This window comes from Tenrec ecaudatus, chromosome 17 (genome assembly GCF_050624435.1).
Source record: "Tenrec ecaudatus isolate mTenEca1 chromosome 17, mTenEca1.hap1, whole genome shotgun sequence".
Taxonomy (NCBI): domain Eukaryota; kingdom Metazoa; phylum Chordata; class Mammalia; order Afrosoricida; family Tenrecidae; genus Tenrec; species Tenrec ecaudatus.
This window is the reverse complement of record NC_134546.1, coordinates 47,567,853-47,585,442: the sequence shown is the minus strand read 5'-3', so window position 1 is coordinate 47,585,442 and position 17,590 is coordinate 47,567,853. Positions and strand designations below refer to the sequence as shown.

The following is a 17,590-nucleotide window of genomic DNA, read 5'->3' as shown; positions in this document are numbered from 1 at the left end:
TCTTCATAGATAATATACTCACAAAACACACACACACAACTTAATACAACATAAATATACATCACACATACAAACACACTCATACCACACACAGTTCCCAACACATCATATACAAACACATATACACATTCTTCCTACATACAAACCAAACATATTGTTCATATATTCATCATCCCACACACAGACACACTACATATCACAATCACCACACACTATACCCTTCTCCATGCACCCCGCCTCCAGGTCTTTTAGTCTCTAGAGTTTTATGGGATTTTTATTAGAAAATCACTGTATGTAATTCCAATGTACCTTTTGCATTCTTATTTTTCTTTAAAAGAATAAATATTCATTTTCACCAAAAACAGTAAAATATTTGGTGGTTAGTTTTCTCAAGAATATTAGTTTGAATCTGAAATTTGTATTAATAGCTCATATCTTGCTGGTTCTTTGGAGTTAAATAGCAACATGTTCTAATAATCATAGAGGATTACATATCATCAGAGCATCAGAAATCCTAAGTAATTTAATGAGAATCATGCCGCAAGAGTGAACACACTAGTCTAACATATGTACAGTTATGCTAGGTGTTATGATGAATTAAAACAAGCAAACGAAGTGAGTTTCACCGGCCAGTGGGGTCCAAAGATGAAGATCTGGCTTCGTGCTATGTCAACACGGTTCCAAGCCAAGGCCAAGCTCAACTGATCTGGAGCCGAAGCATTTGTTCCTGGAACAGAGAAGAGCAAGAGCACATATTCATCCCATGCTTAGAATGCTCAGCTCATTAGGAGCTGGCTGGTGACCTTGGGCTTCCCGAGGCTGGCTCAGTGCTGACTGGAACTCCCAGGGAATGGGGCATACCAACTGCTTTTCTCTTGTACAAAGGCTCTTATATAATCAAAGACCTTTCCAAGAAGAAATGGAAGTAACCCATTGCCACCCCAGCTCCGTTTAGTCTCCTTTCTTTGTGGGCCCTCATCTAAAAGAGGAGCTGCCATCCAGGGCAAAGTAGATTCCTCCCAAGGACATCAACTATGTGGCTCCCATAAAGATACCCAACACTTCTAGTCAGGCCTGCCCCTTAATTTGAGAGGCAGGGAGGATGTAGGCATGCTGGAACATCCCGCACCTCATGAGTGGCAGAGTGGCAGCTTGTCAAGAGAGGTATGGACTGGGACTTGGATAGAGTCTGAGTCAGTGATGCTCTGACTGCAACCGATGTCAACGGAGGTCAGAGGCAGTGATTATAAATAAAGACCTGTTTCAGATTTACAGAATAAAAGCTGAAATCCTCCATAAGTCAGCTACAGATGGGAACGGGTTCTAACTTCATGGTTAGCCAACATGATTCAGCCTATCACGGTCCAGTGGCACCCACATAAAATGCCCCCCTCCAAGAAGCCCATACCCAGAATCCTGCTGTTCTGTTATGTTTTCAGACTGAGCTAATTCCAGACTGCCTGCTGGCTTTCTGAGTGGGAAGGAAAGAGGAGATAGTCATAAGGGAAACAGCCCCGGCTAGCATGGGGACAGGAGGACCCCTGGGCCCCGTGAGCATACCTTTCAGCAAGGCCGTCAAAATGGCCATCTCCACGTCTTGCTGGCTCTCAGAGCCCATCCTGAACACAGTGACCTGAAAGCAGGTTAAATGTGAAAGAACCATTTTAAAGTCCAGTTGAAAGCAAGAGGGAAAGTTGAGGTGGTTTTCAAAGAACAAAGAGAGACTGATGAGTAATGAAATGATTCTGGCAGTTAATCAGTTTTAAATCAAATGCTTTCAGTTGCCTAAGTTTATAGTATTACTTCTTGACTTTGAATCCTTGTCTGGGTTCTTTTTTTATGTGCATACAACTCACTTCCTTGGTGTGATTTGGGACCTATATGCTAATACTGACACTGTCATTGGAGATGATAAAAACATCTCTTCTCAGGTATGATATGTTTGGGGATCTTTGAAAAGGCAGTCACATGTGTGTAGCTAAAACGGCCATTGTTTCTAAATACAATGGAAGGAGGACAAGGAGGGAAATAAGTATTGCATTGGGAAATGACGTGATAGATCTTTTTAACCATATCTGAAGCTGTGGCAGATACCATTCCGTAGATTCTTTAAATCTAATCGAGGCTTTACAAGATCTGAGAGCACCTCAGCAATTCCTCTATTTGTATTAATTTGTTTCCATTAAAGGGGAATTGCCAGCAGAACACCACCAGTTTGGAAAGGATTTATAAACTGCTTCTTGAAGAGTCTGAGCTTAGCTATGACCAACTCCATTAGGCACACCTGGGTGGAATTAGAAGAGAAACCCAATTCCCTCTGTGGAGCATTTTTCGGGGAAAAAAATCAAGACACTTACGAGTTCTTTCTTTTTCATGCACTCCATTATAATTGCAAACAGTTGATGTGACTGTGTCTTGCTATAGTTGAATGTTTTCTGAATGGTCACTAGAAGCTGATCCTTGAGGGATTCATTTATTGTCCTGTTCAAAGTCAAAGCAAAAGGGAAAAGGCCACATGTATTAAGCCCAAGTGTTAATAAATCTGACATCTGTCCATCTTACACCTTTGATTTGAGGCTTCACTAGTGTAGGCTATTCCAGAATAGGAAACCAAAAGTGAATCTAGTCAAGACTGTGGTCAAGGTAAATTCCAGCCTTCTGTAAAGCCTTATAACAGGAAGACAAAGTTGGAAGAGAGTGTGTATTCCACCAGAGAAAGAATTCCTTACAAATCAGCATGTACCCCACAATGGGAGAGGCAATCGAGCAAATCTTATGTAAGTATGTTTTGAATGCCCCAGTCCATCACTTTAGATTTTCTTCTTGGACTACCCAGGAGACTATTGAAAACACACCCTTGGTAAGATGTTAGAACTCCTACCCTCCTGCTTCACAGTGCTTGTGCGCAAAAGACAAAATATCCGAGGCTCGCCCGCTGCCATCGCAAACCACCACGGGGACCGGAGGGTCTTCTTGGAGATATTCCCAGACGATAGAAACCGCATTAGGGCCTCCTTCAACCACGAGGCCCACTAGGGGCACGCCCTGCCCTAGTCCTGCAACACAAACCACATTTTCCATCGGGACCAATGTCTCAGCATCACCTTTTTCATTTCTGAAATTTCATGACCTGATAAATGTTTCAAATAGTGCTAGTCTGTAAAGAGATGCATTAATTGGGCTACTATTAATTTGGAACAGTTAATAATTTGTACCCACAATCTTCCTTATCAGATATTGGATGCTTCAGGAACCAAATGGGAATTTTGAAAAAAACCAAAAAGCCCAGATTTATTATTTTAAACTCCCAAATCTTCTCATGACCTCTCTGAGACCAAGAGTTCTTCTCCTACCTGTCATTTGTTAATTCTGAACCAAGTAATTCCCATCCACATGTCATACGATTAAATAGTTTAATCATATATCATATAAGATCAGATCCCGATTGATAAAGTGACTGATGACACATATTTTTGTTCTCATATTTAATGCATAAAATTCAACAGTTTAATCATATCATGAAAAGTTGTCAATCATGATCACAATCAACTTTAGAACATTTTCTTCATTTTTTACTCCTTGTTATTAGCTCCCTATTTCCCTGCAACTTCCCCTGAAATGCTCCCAAGAACTGTTAATCCAGTGACTGTCTCTACAGATTATCCAATTCTGGATTTCATACATTGAAAACATATAAAAAAAGAAATAAAAAAGCTTACAACAAGAACAATAGAGAAAAGCCTCAATAAAAAAGAAAGCAGAAAGTGTTAAAAACTGCAACAACGTTAAAATGGTCCAAAAGACCACATAGAAAAAGAGTGTTTGATGTACATGGGTACAGATAAGAGCTGGAAACACAGGGAATCCAGGGCAGATGAAACCCTCAGGACCAATAATGAGAGTAGTAATACCAGGAGGGGAAGGGGAAGGTGGGGGAGAAAGAGGGAACCGATCACAATGATCTACCTATAATCCCTTCCCTGGGGGATGGACAACAGAACAGTGGGTAAAGGGTGACATCAGTGTAAGATATGAAATAATAATAATAATTTATAAATTATCAAGGGTCCTTGAGCAAGAAAGGGTGAGGAAGGGAGGGGGAAAAATGAGGAGCTGATACCAAGGGCTCCAATAGAAAGCAAATGTTTTGAGAATGATGATGGCAACAAATGTGCAAATGTGCTTGATACAATGGATGTATGTACGGATTGTGATAAGAGTTGTATGACCCCCCCCCAATAAAATAATTAAAAGAAAAAGAGTGTTGGGAACTGATTTTAGTAGCAACTGTACAATTCTGGTTGACATGATTGAATATAGAATGATATATACATTAAATACCAATGATTTTTTAAGAAGAATGGGAAAAAATGGCCCAAAATGGAGATCAAGTGATAAAGTGTTAAACTTTAACTGAGGTACATCTGATATAATCCACTTTCCAATGTACACACATTCTTGGTTTATATTCAGAGAGAATTTACCAGAGGCTTAATCCATGTGTATTTCACTTTTTAAAAAACTGATTCAACTTTTAAATGAATCAAAATGGGATAAAATAAAATGTTACATTTTAATCTATGTCTACTATAGTCATATATATAATACTCTATCTGATAACAGGACTATTCACATCTCTCTGCTATAATCAGAGCATATTCACTGGAGGCGTGACCTATGTGTGGACCCTGCAAATGGATTTTGGGCTTCCGCTGTCATTCACAGCCTTCTGCAAATAGGGTTTTCACAGTTTAAACTATGATAAAATTCCCTTCTTCCAATTTCAATGATATTATTTACAATCTTTGGATCACAAAGGCTGGTGTGAGCATAGAACTAAGTTCTATGTGAACTTAGTTGATGTCTTGCTTAGTTGGCTGCTTGTTTTAAGACAAGCCTTTAAGTCTTTATAAGCTGTTCTATCGGATAGTTTGGAACCATGTAGTTTCTTTACCACACTTTGCTATAGCACCCATATCTTCAGTGATCTCTTCATGATGGTGAGTACCAAGCAGGGCCATGTGATAAGAACTTATTGCTATTAGATTGGAGCCAGAATTAAGTGGGAGCCCAAGATGGAGCAAGTTAACCTTTGTGACAATGGAGGCAGGCTAGATTTTGAGGAGCAGGAAGCGGCATGGGCATTGTATCACCTAAGGCTATGGAGAGGGAAGACAGAAATTTGGGGAGTAAAATAGAAGGAAAGTCAAATTTGCCTATTTTACAAGTCTACACCAGTTGGCCATATTAAGCCATAATCTGAGCATCTTTCACAAGTTGTCCGTTAGTTTGAGATGGGAATTAGTTGGTTTAGAATTAACAACTGGTAGGTAGAAGAAGTACCCTTGGTCTCCTAGCATGCTGTGAGAAAACTTGGGTATTTCAAATAGGTGAATTCAGTTCCATGATATGTTGATGGAGACAGAGGCACTTACACATATTTTAAGGTTTGGTGTTTCCTGATCGATAACTTCAATTCAGTTCCTCTAGCAAACATATATTGATAGTTTGCTTTGTACCAGGACTTCATTACTTTGGGGAGACTTCAGGCTTTGGGGAGACAGGGACAAGATGACACGAACCCATCCTGAAAAGTTCCAACCCACATCGGGTGGGGTATTTAGGCCTTCAGGACTACAATGGCCAAATTGTCTTATTTTGTAGAAAAAGTAGAATTGGTTCTTCTTTGTTTTGATCATTCATCAAAGCTCCATGCTGTGAGAAGAGATGACTCAGCACCACTTTGCTGACCCTGTTCCACTCATAGCCGTAGGCAAAGGATGACAAAGGGAAGTCCATAGGTCACTGGCCATGTGAAGTTGGCAATGTGAAAACTCACAGCCCAGAAAGTTAAATATGAGAACAAAAGTATCTATCATCAACCAATTTATCAAACAGGATCTGATTCTTGTGATTCCTCATAGCATTATTGTTGTTAGGTGCCATTGAATCATTTCTGACCCAGAGTGATTCTGTGCACAAAAGACTGAACCAAACCCAGTCCTGTATCATACTCACAATTGTTCCTATGCTTGAATCCACTCTTGGGATCTAGGCTCGCTCTGGCTGTATTTCTTCCAAGACAGATTTATTTGTCCCTTTGGAAATCCATGGTACTTCCAATATTCTTCACCAGAACCACAATTCGAATGTATTGGGTTTTTTTTTTAAGTCTTCCTTTTTTGGGTGTCTAACTTTCACATGCACACGAGGCACTTGAAAATACCATGGCTTCGGTCAGGCACACCTTAGTCCTCAAAATAATCTCCCTGTTTTTCAACACACTAACGAGATCTTGTGCAACACACCATTTCATCTCTTAACTGCTACTACCATGAGCATAGATTGTGGATCCAAACAAGACAAAATCATCGACCACTTCCACCTTTTTCTCCAGTTATCATTATGATCCAGTTTTGAGGATTTTGGTTTTCTTTACATTGAGTTTTAATCCGTACTGAAGGATGTAATCCTTGAGCTCCCTCAGCAAGTGCTTCAAGTCTTTCTCATTGTCACCAAGCAAAGTTGGGTCACCTGCATATCTCAGGTTGTCCATAAGCTTTCCTCCAATCTTGGTGCCACATGCATCTTCATAGAATCCAGTTTCTTCGATTATCTGTTCAGTGTACTAAACTTGATGAGAGGATAAAATCATGCTGCACACTTTCTTGATTAAAAAATATCATGTTATTGGGGGCTTGTACAACTCTTATCATAATCCATCCATCGTGTCAAGCACATTCGCAGATTTGTTACTATCATCATTTTCAAAGCATTTTCTTTCTACTTGAGCCCTTGATATCAGATCCTCATTTTCCCCCTCCCTTCTTCATGAACCCTTGATAATTTATAAATTATTATTATTTTTTCATGTCTTACACTGACCAATGTCTCCCTTCACCCACTTTTCTGTCATCCATCCCCCTTGAAGAGGGTTATAGGTAGATCATTGTGTTCGGTTCCCCCTTTCTCCCCCCAGCTTCACCTTCCCCTCCTGGTATGGCTACTCCTGATATTGGTCCTGAGGGTTTTATCTGCCCTGAACTCCCTGTGTTTCCAGCTCTTATCTGTACCTGTGTACATGCTCTGGTCTAGCCAGATTTGTAAGATAGAATTGGGGGTCATAAGAGTGTGTTGGGGGTAGTAGGGAGGAAGTATTAAAGAACTAGAGGACAGTTGTATGTTTCATTGGTGCTATACTGCACCCTGACTTGCTTGTCTCCTCCTCATGACTCTTCTGTAAGGGGATGTCCAATTGCCTACAGATGGGCTTTGGGTCTCGACTCCACCCTCCTCCTCATTCACAATGATATGATATTTTGTTCTGGGTTTTTGATGCCTGATACCTGATCCTATAAATACCTCATGATCACACAGGCTGGTGTTCTTCTTCCATGTGGACTTTGTTGCTTCTCACTAGATGGCCACTTGTTTATCTTCAAGCCTTTAAGACCCCAGATGCCTTATCTTTTAATAGCCAGAAACCATCAGCTTTCTTCACCACATTTGCTTATGCACCCACTTTGTCTTCAGTGATTTTGTCGGGAAGGTGAACATTATGGAATGCCATGTTAATAGAACAAAGTGTTCTTTTGTTGAGGGAGTACTTGAGTAGAGCATACATGTAAACATATTTAGTTATGATAGGGAAATAGATCTATGTACATATATTTATAGGTTTAATATTAAGGTACCAGACAGACATTGGGCCTCTACTCAAGTACTCCTTCAACTTTTCTTAATTTTGAACCATTCGGTACTCCCTTGTTCTGTGCAAACAATAGCTTCTTGATCCATTTACAAATTCTGCATGTGCACAATGCAAAGTTCTTTAATTCTTATTGTTCTCAAGGCTATTTATAGTTTGTTATGGTCCTTTGCATAAACAATGAAACACAAACAAACATCTTTCTGGAATTCTCTACTTTAAACCAAGATCCATCTGACATAAGCAATGATGTTCCCTTATTCTGCATCCTCTTCTGAATGAGGCCTGAATCTCTGGCAGCTCCCTATCAAGGTAATGTTGCAACTGTTGTTGGATGATCTTCAGCAAAATTTTACTTGAATGTGATATCAATGATATTATTCTATAATTTAAGCATTCTGTTGGGTCACCTTTCTTTGGAATGTCTATAAACTGTCTTCCAGTCAGTTATCTAAGAAGCTGTTTTGCAAACTTCCTGGCATAGATGAATAAGTGCTTCCAGTGCTTCATAAACTTCTTGAAACATTTTGAATGCTATTCCATCAATTCCTGGAGTCTTGTTTTTGGCTATTGTCTGAGTGAAGCTTAAACTTTTTCCTTCAGTATCATTGGTTCTTGCTCATATACTACCTCCTGAAATGGTGGAATGTCAACTAGTTCTTTTTGGTACAGTGACTCTGTGCATTCTTTCCATCTTCTCTTGATGCTTCCTGCATCATTCAATATTTTGCCTATAGAATCTTTCAATATTTTAACTCAAAGTCTAAATTTAAAAAATCATTTTATTGGGGTTTGCGCAACGCTTCTCACAATCCATACATCCATTGAGTCAGGCACATGTGCACATTTGTTGCCATCATCATTCTCAACACATCTGCTTTCCACTTGAGTCCTTGGCATCAGCCCCTCATTTTTCCCCTCCCTCCCCGTTCCCCTCTCCCTCATGAACCCTTGATAATGTATAAGTCGTTATTATTTTGTCATATCTTATACTGTCCAACGTCTCCCTTCACCTACTTTTTTATATTATAGAATCCTTCATTATTTCAACTCAAAATCTGAATTTTTTAAAAAAGCTCTTTCAGATTAATATATGCTGAGTGTGTTTTTTTTCTAACTCTAGATCTTTGCACATTTCATTATCATATTTGACTTTGTCTTCTTGGGCTGCCCTTTGAAATTTTCTCAGGAATATAACTTTTTGCATTGAACACTAATGACAGAAGACTTTAAGAGCTGTGAGAGGACATCAAGAACATCATTTGTCAAGGTCATTAAAAATAAGAAAGATCAAAGTGGATATTAGAAGAGATGATGAAACATGCTCTTAATTGTAGAATAGCTAAGGGATTTGGGAGAAATGATGAGCTCTTTATAGGAGGCCTAATGAATTCTAACCACCGTACAGGATCACAGTTACTTCAGTTGTGCTATATTTGCTGTTAGGTAGGAGTCCTGGTGGTGTAGTGGTTTATGAGTTGGGCTGCTGACCTCAAGGTTGGCTGTTTGAAACCACCAGTCACTCTTCAAGAGAAAGATGAGGCTTTCTATTCCCATAAATAGTTACAGTCTTGGAAATCCATAGGGGCAGTTCTCCCCTGTCCTCTAAGGTTACTGTGAATTGCCTTGATGGCAGAGTTTGTTTGTTACTGTTAGCTGCCATCAAGTCAGCCTGGGCTCATGATGATCTCATGCACAACAGAATGTAATGCTTTTCGGTCCTGTACCATCCTTATAATCATTTGTGAATTGGACCATGTGATTTTCATTGACTACTTTTAGGAATTAGATTATAAGGTTTTTGTCTCTTGTTTGAGAACCTTACTGAGATATCAACATCATAGCAACACGAAAGCCTCCACTGACAGGTAGGTAATGATTGCACATGAGATGAATTGGCGAAGAATCAAACCAATGGAAGGTGAGAATTTTATCACTGAACAACCAATGTTTCATAATTATGTTTTATAATGACTGGTATTTCAACTCTAGATTATTTAAAAATTCTTACTGGTAGTGGCAAAAATAAAATACTCATTACGATCATTTAGCAATTGTTTTATAAAATATTTAAATATGAACTTGTTCCAAGAGATTAAGACAATTATTTTAATTTTACCAGCTGTCATTATTGTTCCTTCAAGATAATATTCAGATATTTAGACATCTCTCTGTAGGACAGTACTACTCAGACAAGGGTTCTTGGTGTCTTCCCCAGAGGTTTTCCATCCACCAGTTCTGGATGGACTCACTCAGCGATACAGAGATTGTAATGATCACATAATATCCATTAACTGATGGAAAGGTTCATACTAAGTCTGGAGTGCACATTTTCCCCTGTTAAAATATTTTAAAACACGTGTACAATAATATATACTAGTCAATGTAGTAGACCAGCGGTTCTCAACCTGTGGGTCACAACCCCTTTGGGCATCAAATGACCCTTTCATGGGGGTCGCCTGATTCATAACAGTAGCAAAATTACAGTTCTGAAGTAGCAACAAAAATAGCTTTATGGTTGGGGGGGTCATCACAACATGAGGAACTGTATGAAAGGGCTGCGGCATTAGGAAAGTTGAGGACCACTACAGTAGACCAGCCCACAACAACCATTTCAAAGTTTTGTCTTATGTCAGCACTTGGGGCATCAAAGGACAGCTCAAGTAATGTTATTAGATAAACAGATAAAGTGTAGGTAAGCCATTGTTTGTTTGATCTAAGGAGAATCAAAAGGAAAGCTGTGAACGCCTAGAGGGATAGAAGAGCATCCGATGCTTGGGAAGTTTCTTTCTCAGCTGCAGTTCCCATGGCAGGGGCACAGGTTCAGTGCTAGTGTCTGTGGCCTCGGCCAGAACTTACGTGTGTTGATCTTCTGTAGGGAGATGTGCTTTTCCAGCTGCCTGCGCAGCTTCACCTCAGCACCATATTTCCCCACGGTGCCGTTGTCAGCCAGGATGAAGTGAGTGTGTGAGTTGTTTAAGCACGAGAGCTTACTCAGAGGGTTAGCCATGGTCTGATACACTCTGGTGACCTGACAGACACAAACCACATAAATCAGAAGGGCAGCATTTAAATGAGGGCTAACAGGGAAAGCAAGCAGAACAGGTGTATACTCGTAAAGATTACTTTACATCATTTTAAAGTATTTCCGTCTACTCTCATGTCTCTACCTACAGAGGGTAGTTATCTAATTGTTAGAATAAAATTGAAAAAATACTTTAGTTAATAATAGCCTAGCATTTTAGATAATGACAACCCAATAATTGCACTTCTGGGCATTTGTCCCAGAGAAATAAAGACTTTGTTTATACAAAAAGCTATGCAAAGAACTAGAAACAACCCACATATTTTTCAAGAGACACATACTTAAAAACAGTAGTACATCTATGGAACACTAATAAAAGTAAACATTCTTACTACATGCCGTAACTTGGATATATTTTCAGACAGTTATGGGGTGAAAAAAATCTAATCTAAAAGGGTTATACTATGTTGTTTTTTTGCATTTAGTCCACAAGGCCTCAAGTACTGGTCAAAAGGCTATCAATTCAAATCTACCAAGAAGTGTCCTGAAGACAGACCTGGTAATCTGCTTCTGATAAGTCACAGTCTTAAATCCTATGGAGTTCTATTCTGCAATTATGAGCCATCATGGATATATACTATATATTTCTATTTGTATAACATTATTAAAAGGGCAAAGTTCTAGAAATGGAGAACAGATTAATGATTGTCCAAATAATAGAGGAGTTGGTAGGGAAGTAGGTGTGGCTAAAAGGGACAATTTGGATGCTAGAAATTTTCTGGATCTTGACTTCCTTAATGTTAATACACCAGTGATGATATTGTACCATAACTTTGCAAGGTGTTACATCTGTTTAAGCTAGGAAAAGGGGATCTGTCTGCAGTATTTCTTATAGCTTCATGCGAATCTACAGTTATCTTAAAATAAAGAGTTTAACTTTTTAAAAAATTGCTAATATCTGGAGAGAAGACACTTACATCCTTTCCAACCAGGTCTTCCTTATTTTCCACGATGCCCCATGGAGCAATCCCTATTGCACAGACACGGCCTCTGGACTTGGAAGAGTGGTCTTTCAGGGCATCCCCGACATGGCTGATAACACCTGTGAGTTGTGATAAATCATGCATTTAGGTCTTTTCTACTCCCATTAAGAAATACAGGCTCAGATATCCATAGGGGAAGTTCTACTCTGTCCTATAGGGTTGCTGTGAGTCAGAATCAACTCGATGGCAGTGAGTTTCTACTACCCATCATCTTCCCTGAGCCCCTATAATCCCTATGGAAAAAGACTGAGACCTAATCATCTTCATCAGCAAAAGAAAGTACAACGAAAGCCTGAGCTCATAGTAAGCAGCAGTGCATTGCTCTCGAGAAAAGGGAAAATCACAACTAAACTTGAGACAATTGTGCAGAAATTTCCTTTAGAAGTTTCCAAGATTAAAAACAGATAAGTAACTAAAGTCCTTTTGGCTGTCTTTAGCTATATTTACCTAAAATAGAAAACCATACTATGCCTCAATTGTGTGTACCATAAAATGGAAGAGGATTTATAGAGAGACGCAGTGAATAAAATGTCTGTTCTGGGCTCACTAGTAGACTGCTGCTTGAACACATAATAACCAGAACATATAAAAAACAATTTCACTTTTATCATAAACATTATTAAATGCAAGGGTTTGGGCATATGGTCCCAATTATCAGGAAGCTTTTTGGGGACCCATTATGGGATCTGGGTACATATACAAGTACTTCCATAAAGGGAAAACTTGCTCTCACCAGTGCTAACTCCACCGGTGAAAATCCAGGCGCCGGTGGTCATGGCTGCCTTGATCAGGCCTTTCCCAAAGATTTGCTTCAACTTGGGCTGCATCTCAAAGTTCTGAAGGCCTCCGTGCACAGATATTAAGAGTTTGGGGAGCTCCAGCTGCCAGTCTTTCACCATTAGATGAAGCAACGAGTCTGGTTTGGTGTCGTAGGATACACGGATATACTGCAAAATAGTGTGTGACGTTAATCATCCCAGTTAAAATTTCTTTTCTTATGACAAAAGGGAAAGAGATATTGTTCATGTCCTAGTCAGAACTGTATGGATATATGATAGTGAAGGAAATCTTAGATAGGGTTGCAAGATTTAACAAATAAAAATGCAAAATGGCCAGGGACATTTGACTTTCAGAAGGTTTGTTTGTTTGTTTAACAGGTGTAATGGAGCTTCCTCCACATGTCATACAATTCAATGATTCAGTCACATCAAGAGGAGTTGTCCCACTATCACCACAGTCAATATTAGGACAGTTTCTTCTTCCTTGTACTCATTGTTTCTTTATAATTGTGGCAAAAATATACACAAGAGTTTTCATGTAACTATATTCCATTTAATATTTAGGACAAGACCTCTCATCTTATTCTAAAAATTATCTGGTTTTAACCTGAAATTCATATATAACTGATTATCCTTTATTTTATGTGGCATAACCTTTTTTTCTTAAAATTTTTTAATTAAAAGAAAGAAAGCAAAACTTCAGTTATTTCCTTATAACATTTTCAAATAAGTACAACAAAAAAACTCTTAAGTCTCATAATAAAAATAACTAGTTTTAGCAAATGCTCCATTCTCAAAATTATAAATTTCTTTTTTTAATCATAAAACTCTCCATTCCCATCTCACCCTTCCTTAACTACTCCTTCAGACGGAGTATAAGTCTAACACTAGCAGGTCTGACAAAAACCCCTACAGACCTCTGAGCAGGGAAGACAAGAGGTCGTCAGAAAACATGGCAGGCCATTCGTTTCCAGCCCCAGAGGCCGCGGGGAGCTGGAACCACTGGAGCAGGGCAGGCCTGGTGTGGACCACAGCCTCAGAAAGAGATTGGGGGCATGAACATGAACTGCGAGGGGAAGTACTCGTACAGCCCTGGGGCAGGATGTCAGGAGTCCCAGAACAACCAAAGGCGATCCACAGGAGGGTCTGCAGAGGCCGCGCAGCCAGCTGCAGCTTCGTGCCACCATTCCACATTGGAGGACACGGGCGGAGGCAAACAGGCTCCTGCCATCCCACACCGGAAGGAGCCTGGGACGGGTGGCTGGAGAAAAAACTTAAATAATTTTTATCAGTTGACAAATACTTCAGACGCCCATGTCCTACAAGGAAAAATCCCACTGCTGTCTTGAGTCGGCTCTGGTGTCCCTAGTCTGAAGGTATTACAAGAGGACAAGCCAAACTCAAACTTATTTCCCACAGCCAGGCCTCCACCAGGGGCTCCGAGCAGGATCTGGAGTCATTAGGAAGCACAAACAGCTTCACAGTCCCTGCTTCCCGACTGCTGTCCTGTTTGCCATCTTTGTCATCTATGTGGCATAATCTTAAGAGAATAAATTTTAATGCTGGCTCAGCTATAGCCACGTCCCAAGAGATTAGATGAAGGTATTGCTGGGTCACAGGCCAAAGGAAATGGGTGGTGATAACAAGAATAATGGATGGAACTCTGAACCTGATCTTCTGCTTAAGTGGATAAAAAGGTTAATGGTCAGATGACTCTGTCGCTATAAATTGCTTATTGTGTCCCTGTAGGGTGTTGCTTTAAAAGAAGGTATGTTTTAGTATTTTGAACAAAACAGAATTTTATTTTTAAAATAATATTGGGCCAGTAGAATAAAATGAAACTGTAGAAATGATGGAGGCAATAAAGTATTATTTAGAATTAGCTGCAAGGGCCTATTATGCTTCTGTCAGATGGCCCTCGGTTTATCTGAAAATCTAGAAGACCTCCGCCAAGGGAGGCTGTGGGCAAGCTTCAGAAAGAAATCTTCCAGATTCTCCTCACCTCGCTAAGAAAGTTTGCAGGTGCACGCATTATCAAACGCACCCCAGAATTTAACTCATCACTGGAATTGGCATGTTGTTGCACGATTTGTTTGGAGCATGTTTTTTTTGATTCAGAGCTTTGGTATAGATTTAAAGGACATGGTTTGCTCTTTCAATGGTTTCCAGTTTCCAAAACACATGAGTAAAAATCAGGTGTGCAGTTGTATCTCTTGGTTTTCGAGTGAAATATGTAGAAAGATTGACTCTTGCCCCTGAAAGAAAACCCAAGTCCCCACAGTCTGGGGACGTGTGATGCTTGCCTCTGACAAATGCGGAGCTTCAGTGGCATTTCACTTCCTACGACCCCTTACCATGGCCTTATTGGAGTATCCGCCACCCTGGAATTCAAGGGTCCCGTAGGAATCAGTTGGGTAGCTCTGGGTGTGTTTGCTGACAGACCATTTTTCGGGTTGTTTGCTGTCCTCTCCATCTTTGCTGGGTATTAAACTTGGCAGAGGAGGAATATGCTGGTTGGTGAGCTGACCACAGCAACATCTGGAAACAAAGGTAAAGCACAATCTTCTTTAACATTTACCTCCCACTCCTCCCACTAGCTGAGAGGTGCACGAATCCTTCACATTTCAGCTTTATTGGGGCCAGAAATGCCAGATAATCGAGCCTATCTATAAGATCCATGTACTATAAGCACACTTTGGAATGATTATCCTTCATTGCTAAATATATTTAAATTTTTGACAGCATTAATCTAGGTATTAATTCCTAAAAACACTATGAAATATACAGCTATATCATCACAACAGTCGATCTTCCCTTAGAAGGCCCAATTTTTCTAATATTTAACATTGTAAAACACTTCTCTACATAGTAGTAATATTGAAAGTATATTTCAAAAATATCAATTATTTCCTCCTCTTCCTTTATATCATCACTTTCCCTAGCTGCTGTGATCTGATGCTATAGTATCTCTCCAGGACAAAGCCAGCTTTTTGCACTCTGGCTGTGGATTCTCTTTCTGGTCTCTGAGGATATTCCTTGGTCATTGGAGAATTTCCTTTCCTAGCTAGCCCAGGTTTTATTGGAAGTGCAGTTATTTTAGACTACCCAATATTTGAGTGGACTTGACCCATGTAACACTTGGGCATTCTGTTGGAAGAAACGAGCCTTCACCTACAATCATGTCTTGACGCAGCTGCATTCTAGGGTAAGTGACATAAGAAGCTATCAGAGGAAGGACGGAGGTCACCCCTAGACGTAAGGGGGATCCGTAGGAAGTCATACCAACCAGTGAACGAGTCCAAAGAGCCTGGCTGGGGGTGGTGGAGCTAGAGGGAAAAGTCCTGGAGATGAGTCTGCTTGCGAATTAGAATGGCATCTTTCCTGGACTATGTGGTACATGCTTGTGGTGGCCCTCTCTGGCCTTGGCTCCCTGCGGCCAGCCTGTGACCTTCTGCTTTTGTTTCTATCTACTTTCTTGGTGGCACAGGTTTTCTGGCCCAGGCTAGAGGAGTGTGGGTCCCCAATGCCTCCTATCCCCTTTGCTACCCAGCCAGCTGCCTGCTCCTGGGACAGTGGCTCTGGCAGGTCCTAAAGAGGAATGACAGGCAAGGTTCTGGATGCTTCTGAAATAAGGAGGGGCAAAATAAGGAAGGGCATTTAAGTTTAACTGAAGGGAGATTTTTTTTATCACCACTTAAATGGTCCCATATGACACATTTTACCTCTGGGACAATCACTGGCCCTCATGCAGGTGAGTGGGAAAGAGCAAGTAGAGACATGAGAGTCTGAGTTTTATTTGTCCTGTAAATGTGAACCAGCTAGTGTCTAGGAATGTCAGTGCTCTCGCCTAAGCAGATTCATAGTGTGAAGAAATCACATCCCCCCCACCTCCTCACATAGCGCGTGTCCTCAAAGATGCGCTAAATTCATCCCTCTAAAGTCATCTCTGACTGCTTGTTTGCATCTGTCCAGTTTTCTGAATGAAATTGTTTGGCATTTTGTGTAAAAATCACTTCCCTTAATAAAGTTATGTCTATTTCATTTAACTATGCAGCTTTTTACTGTGATGGAAGTTCTTACACGACTATATTCTAAAACACAATGGAAGAGACCCAGAAGACTCCTGGACATCTGTAGCCATCATCATCGTGACCTCACGAGGACTAAGAGCATATGTGGGCCCACCTGGGTCTGCAAGTTCGCGTTAGAGGTGAATGGCACGTGTAGAGGAGCTTTTTAGCCCAAGCAGTTCCTGGCTAATAGCTTATATGGAGAGTCTATTTCGGCCACCCACGTTGACTCCTCTTCCTTCTCCCACAAACACACACTAGACGAATAGTTGTTGGAAAACTGGTGGCCAAGTGCTGGTTTGGAAATTTTAATGACCATTTCTAATTTACCTGTTGGGATCCTTAGTGCTGGGAACCACACAGACACATTCTCGTTTGCAAAAAGTTTTTTCTATCCAAGTTTTCTGACCCTGGAAGAGAAAGCAATGGTAATTCGACAGATATGTTTCTAAGCCATCACCCGAGTTTTCCTTGGTGGTATAGTGCTTATTTATTGGGCTGCGAACTGCAAGGTTAGGAGTTTGAAGCCACCAGCTACTCCACAGGAGAAACACAGGCTTTGTACTCCTATAAAGAATTACTGTCTCAGGAACCCACAGGAGCAGTTCTACCCTGCCCGATGGCAGTGAATGAGTGAGTGAGCTGACATCAACAGGAAGTTTACCCATAACATTGGAGTTATTGTTATTAGTTGTCAGCAAGTCAACTCCTGTAAGGGTGACTTTATGTACAATAGAACAACACATTGACTAATCCCCCACTAGCCTCAGGATCATTGGCAAGTAAGATTCAGTTCGTTGTAGCTATTGCATTCATTTCCAATGCAGCAATTCGCCTTTTATCACTGTATTGAAGAATATTCAGTTGTCATACATAGGAATTTCATTTACTAATTTTCAGCAGTGGTCTTTCTTCTTAGTCTATTTTCAGAGCTTGGCTGAAACCTGTCCACCGTGGATGATCCT

At 40.3% G+C, this 17,590-nt stretch overlaps 1 protein-coding gene across 1 annotated transcript in view; it reads right to left on the bottom strand.

The window, feature by feature from the left end:
• The window catches only part of TRPM1 (transient receptor potential cation channel subfamily M member 1), a 99,636-nt gene extending 84,591 nt beyond the window's left edge, over positions 1-15,045 (bottom strand). The window contains 8 exon segments of the mRNA XM_075535357.1: positions 627-727; positions 1,561-1,633; positions 2,358-2,481; positions 2,882-3,056; positions 10,568-10,739; positions 11,711-11,835; positions 12,510-12,723; positions 14,910-15,045. Of these exon segments, the coding sequence (XP_075391472.1) occupies positions 627-727; positions 1,561-1,633; positions 2,358-2,481; positions 2,882-3,056; positions 10,568-10,739; positions 11,711-11,835; positions 12,510-12,723; positions 14,910-14,912 (987 nt within the window). The 5' untranslated portion in view covers positions 14,913-15,045.
• Positions 15,046-17,590: the final 2,545 nt, after the last annotated feature.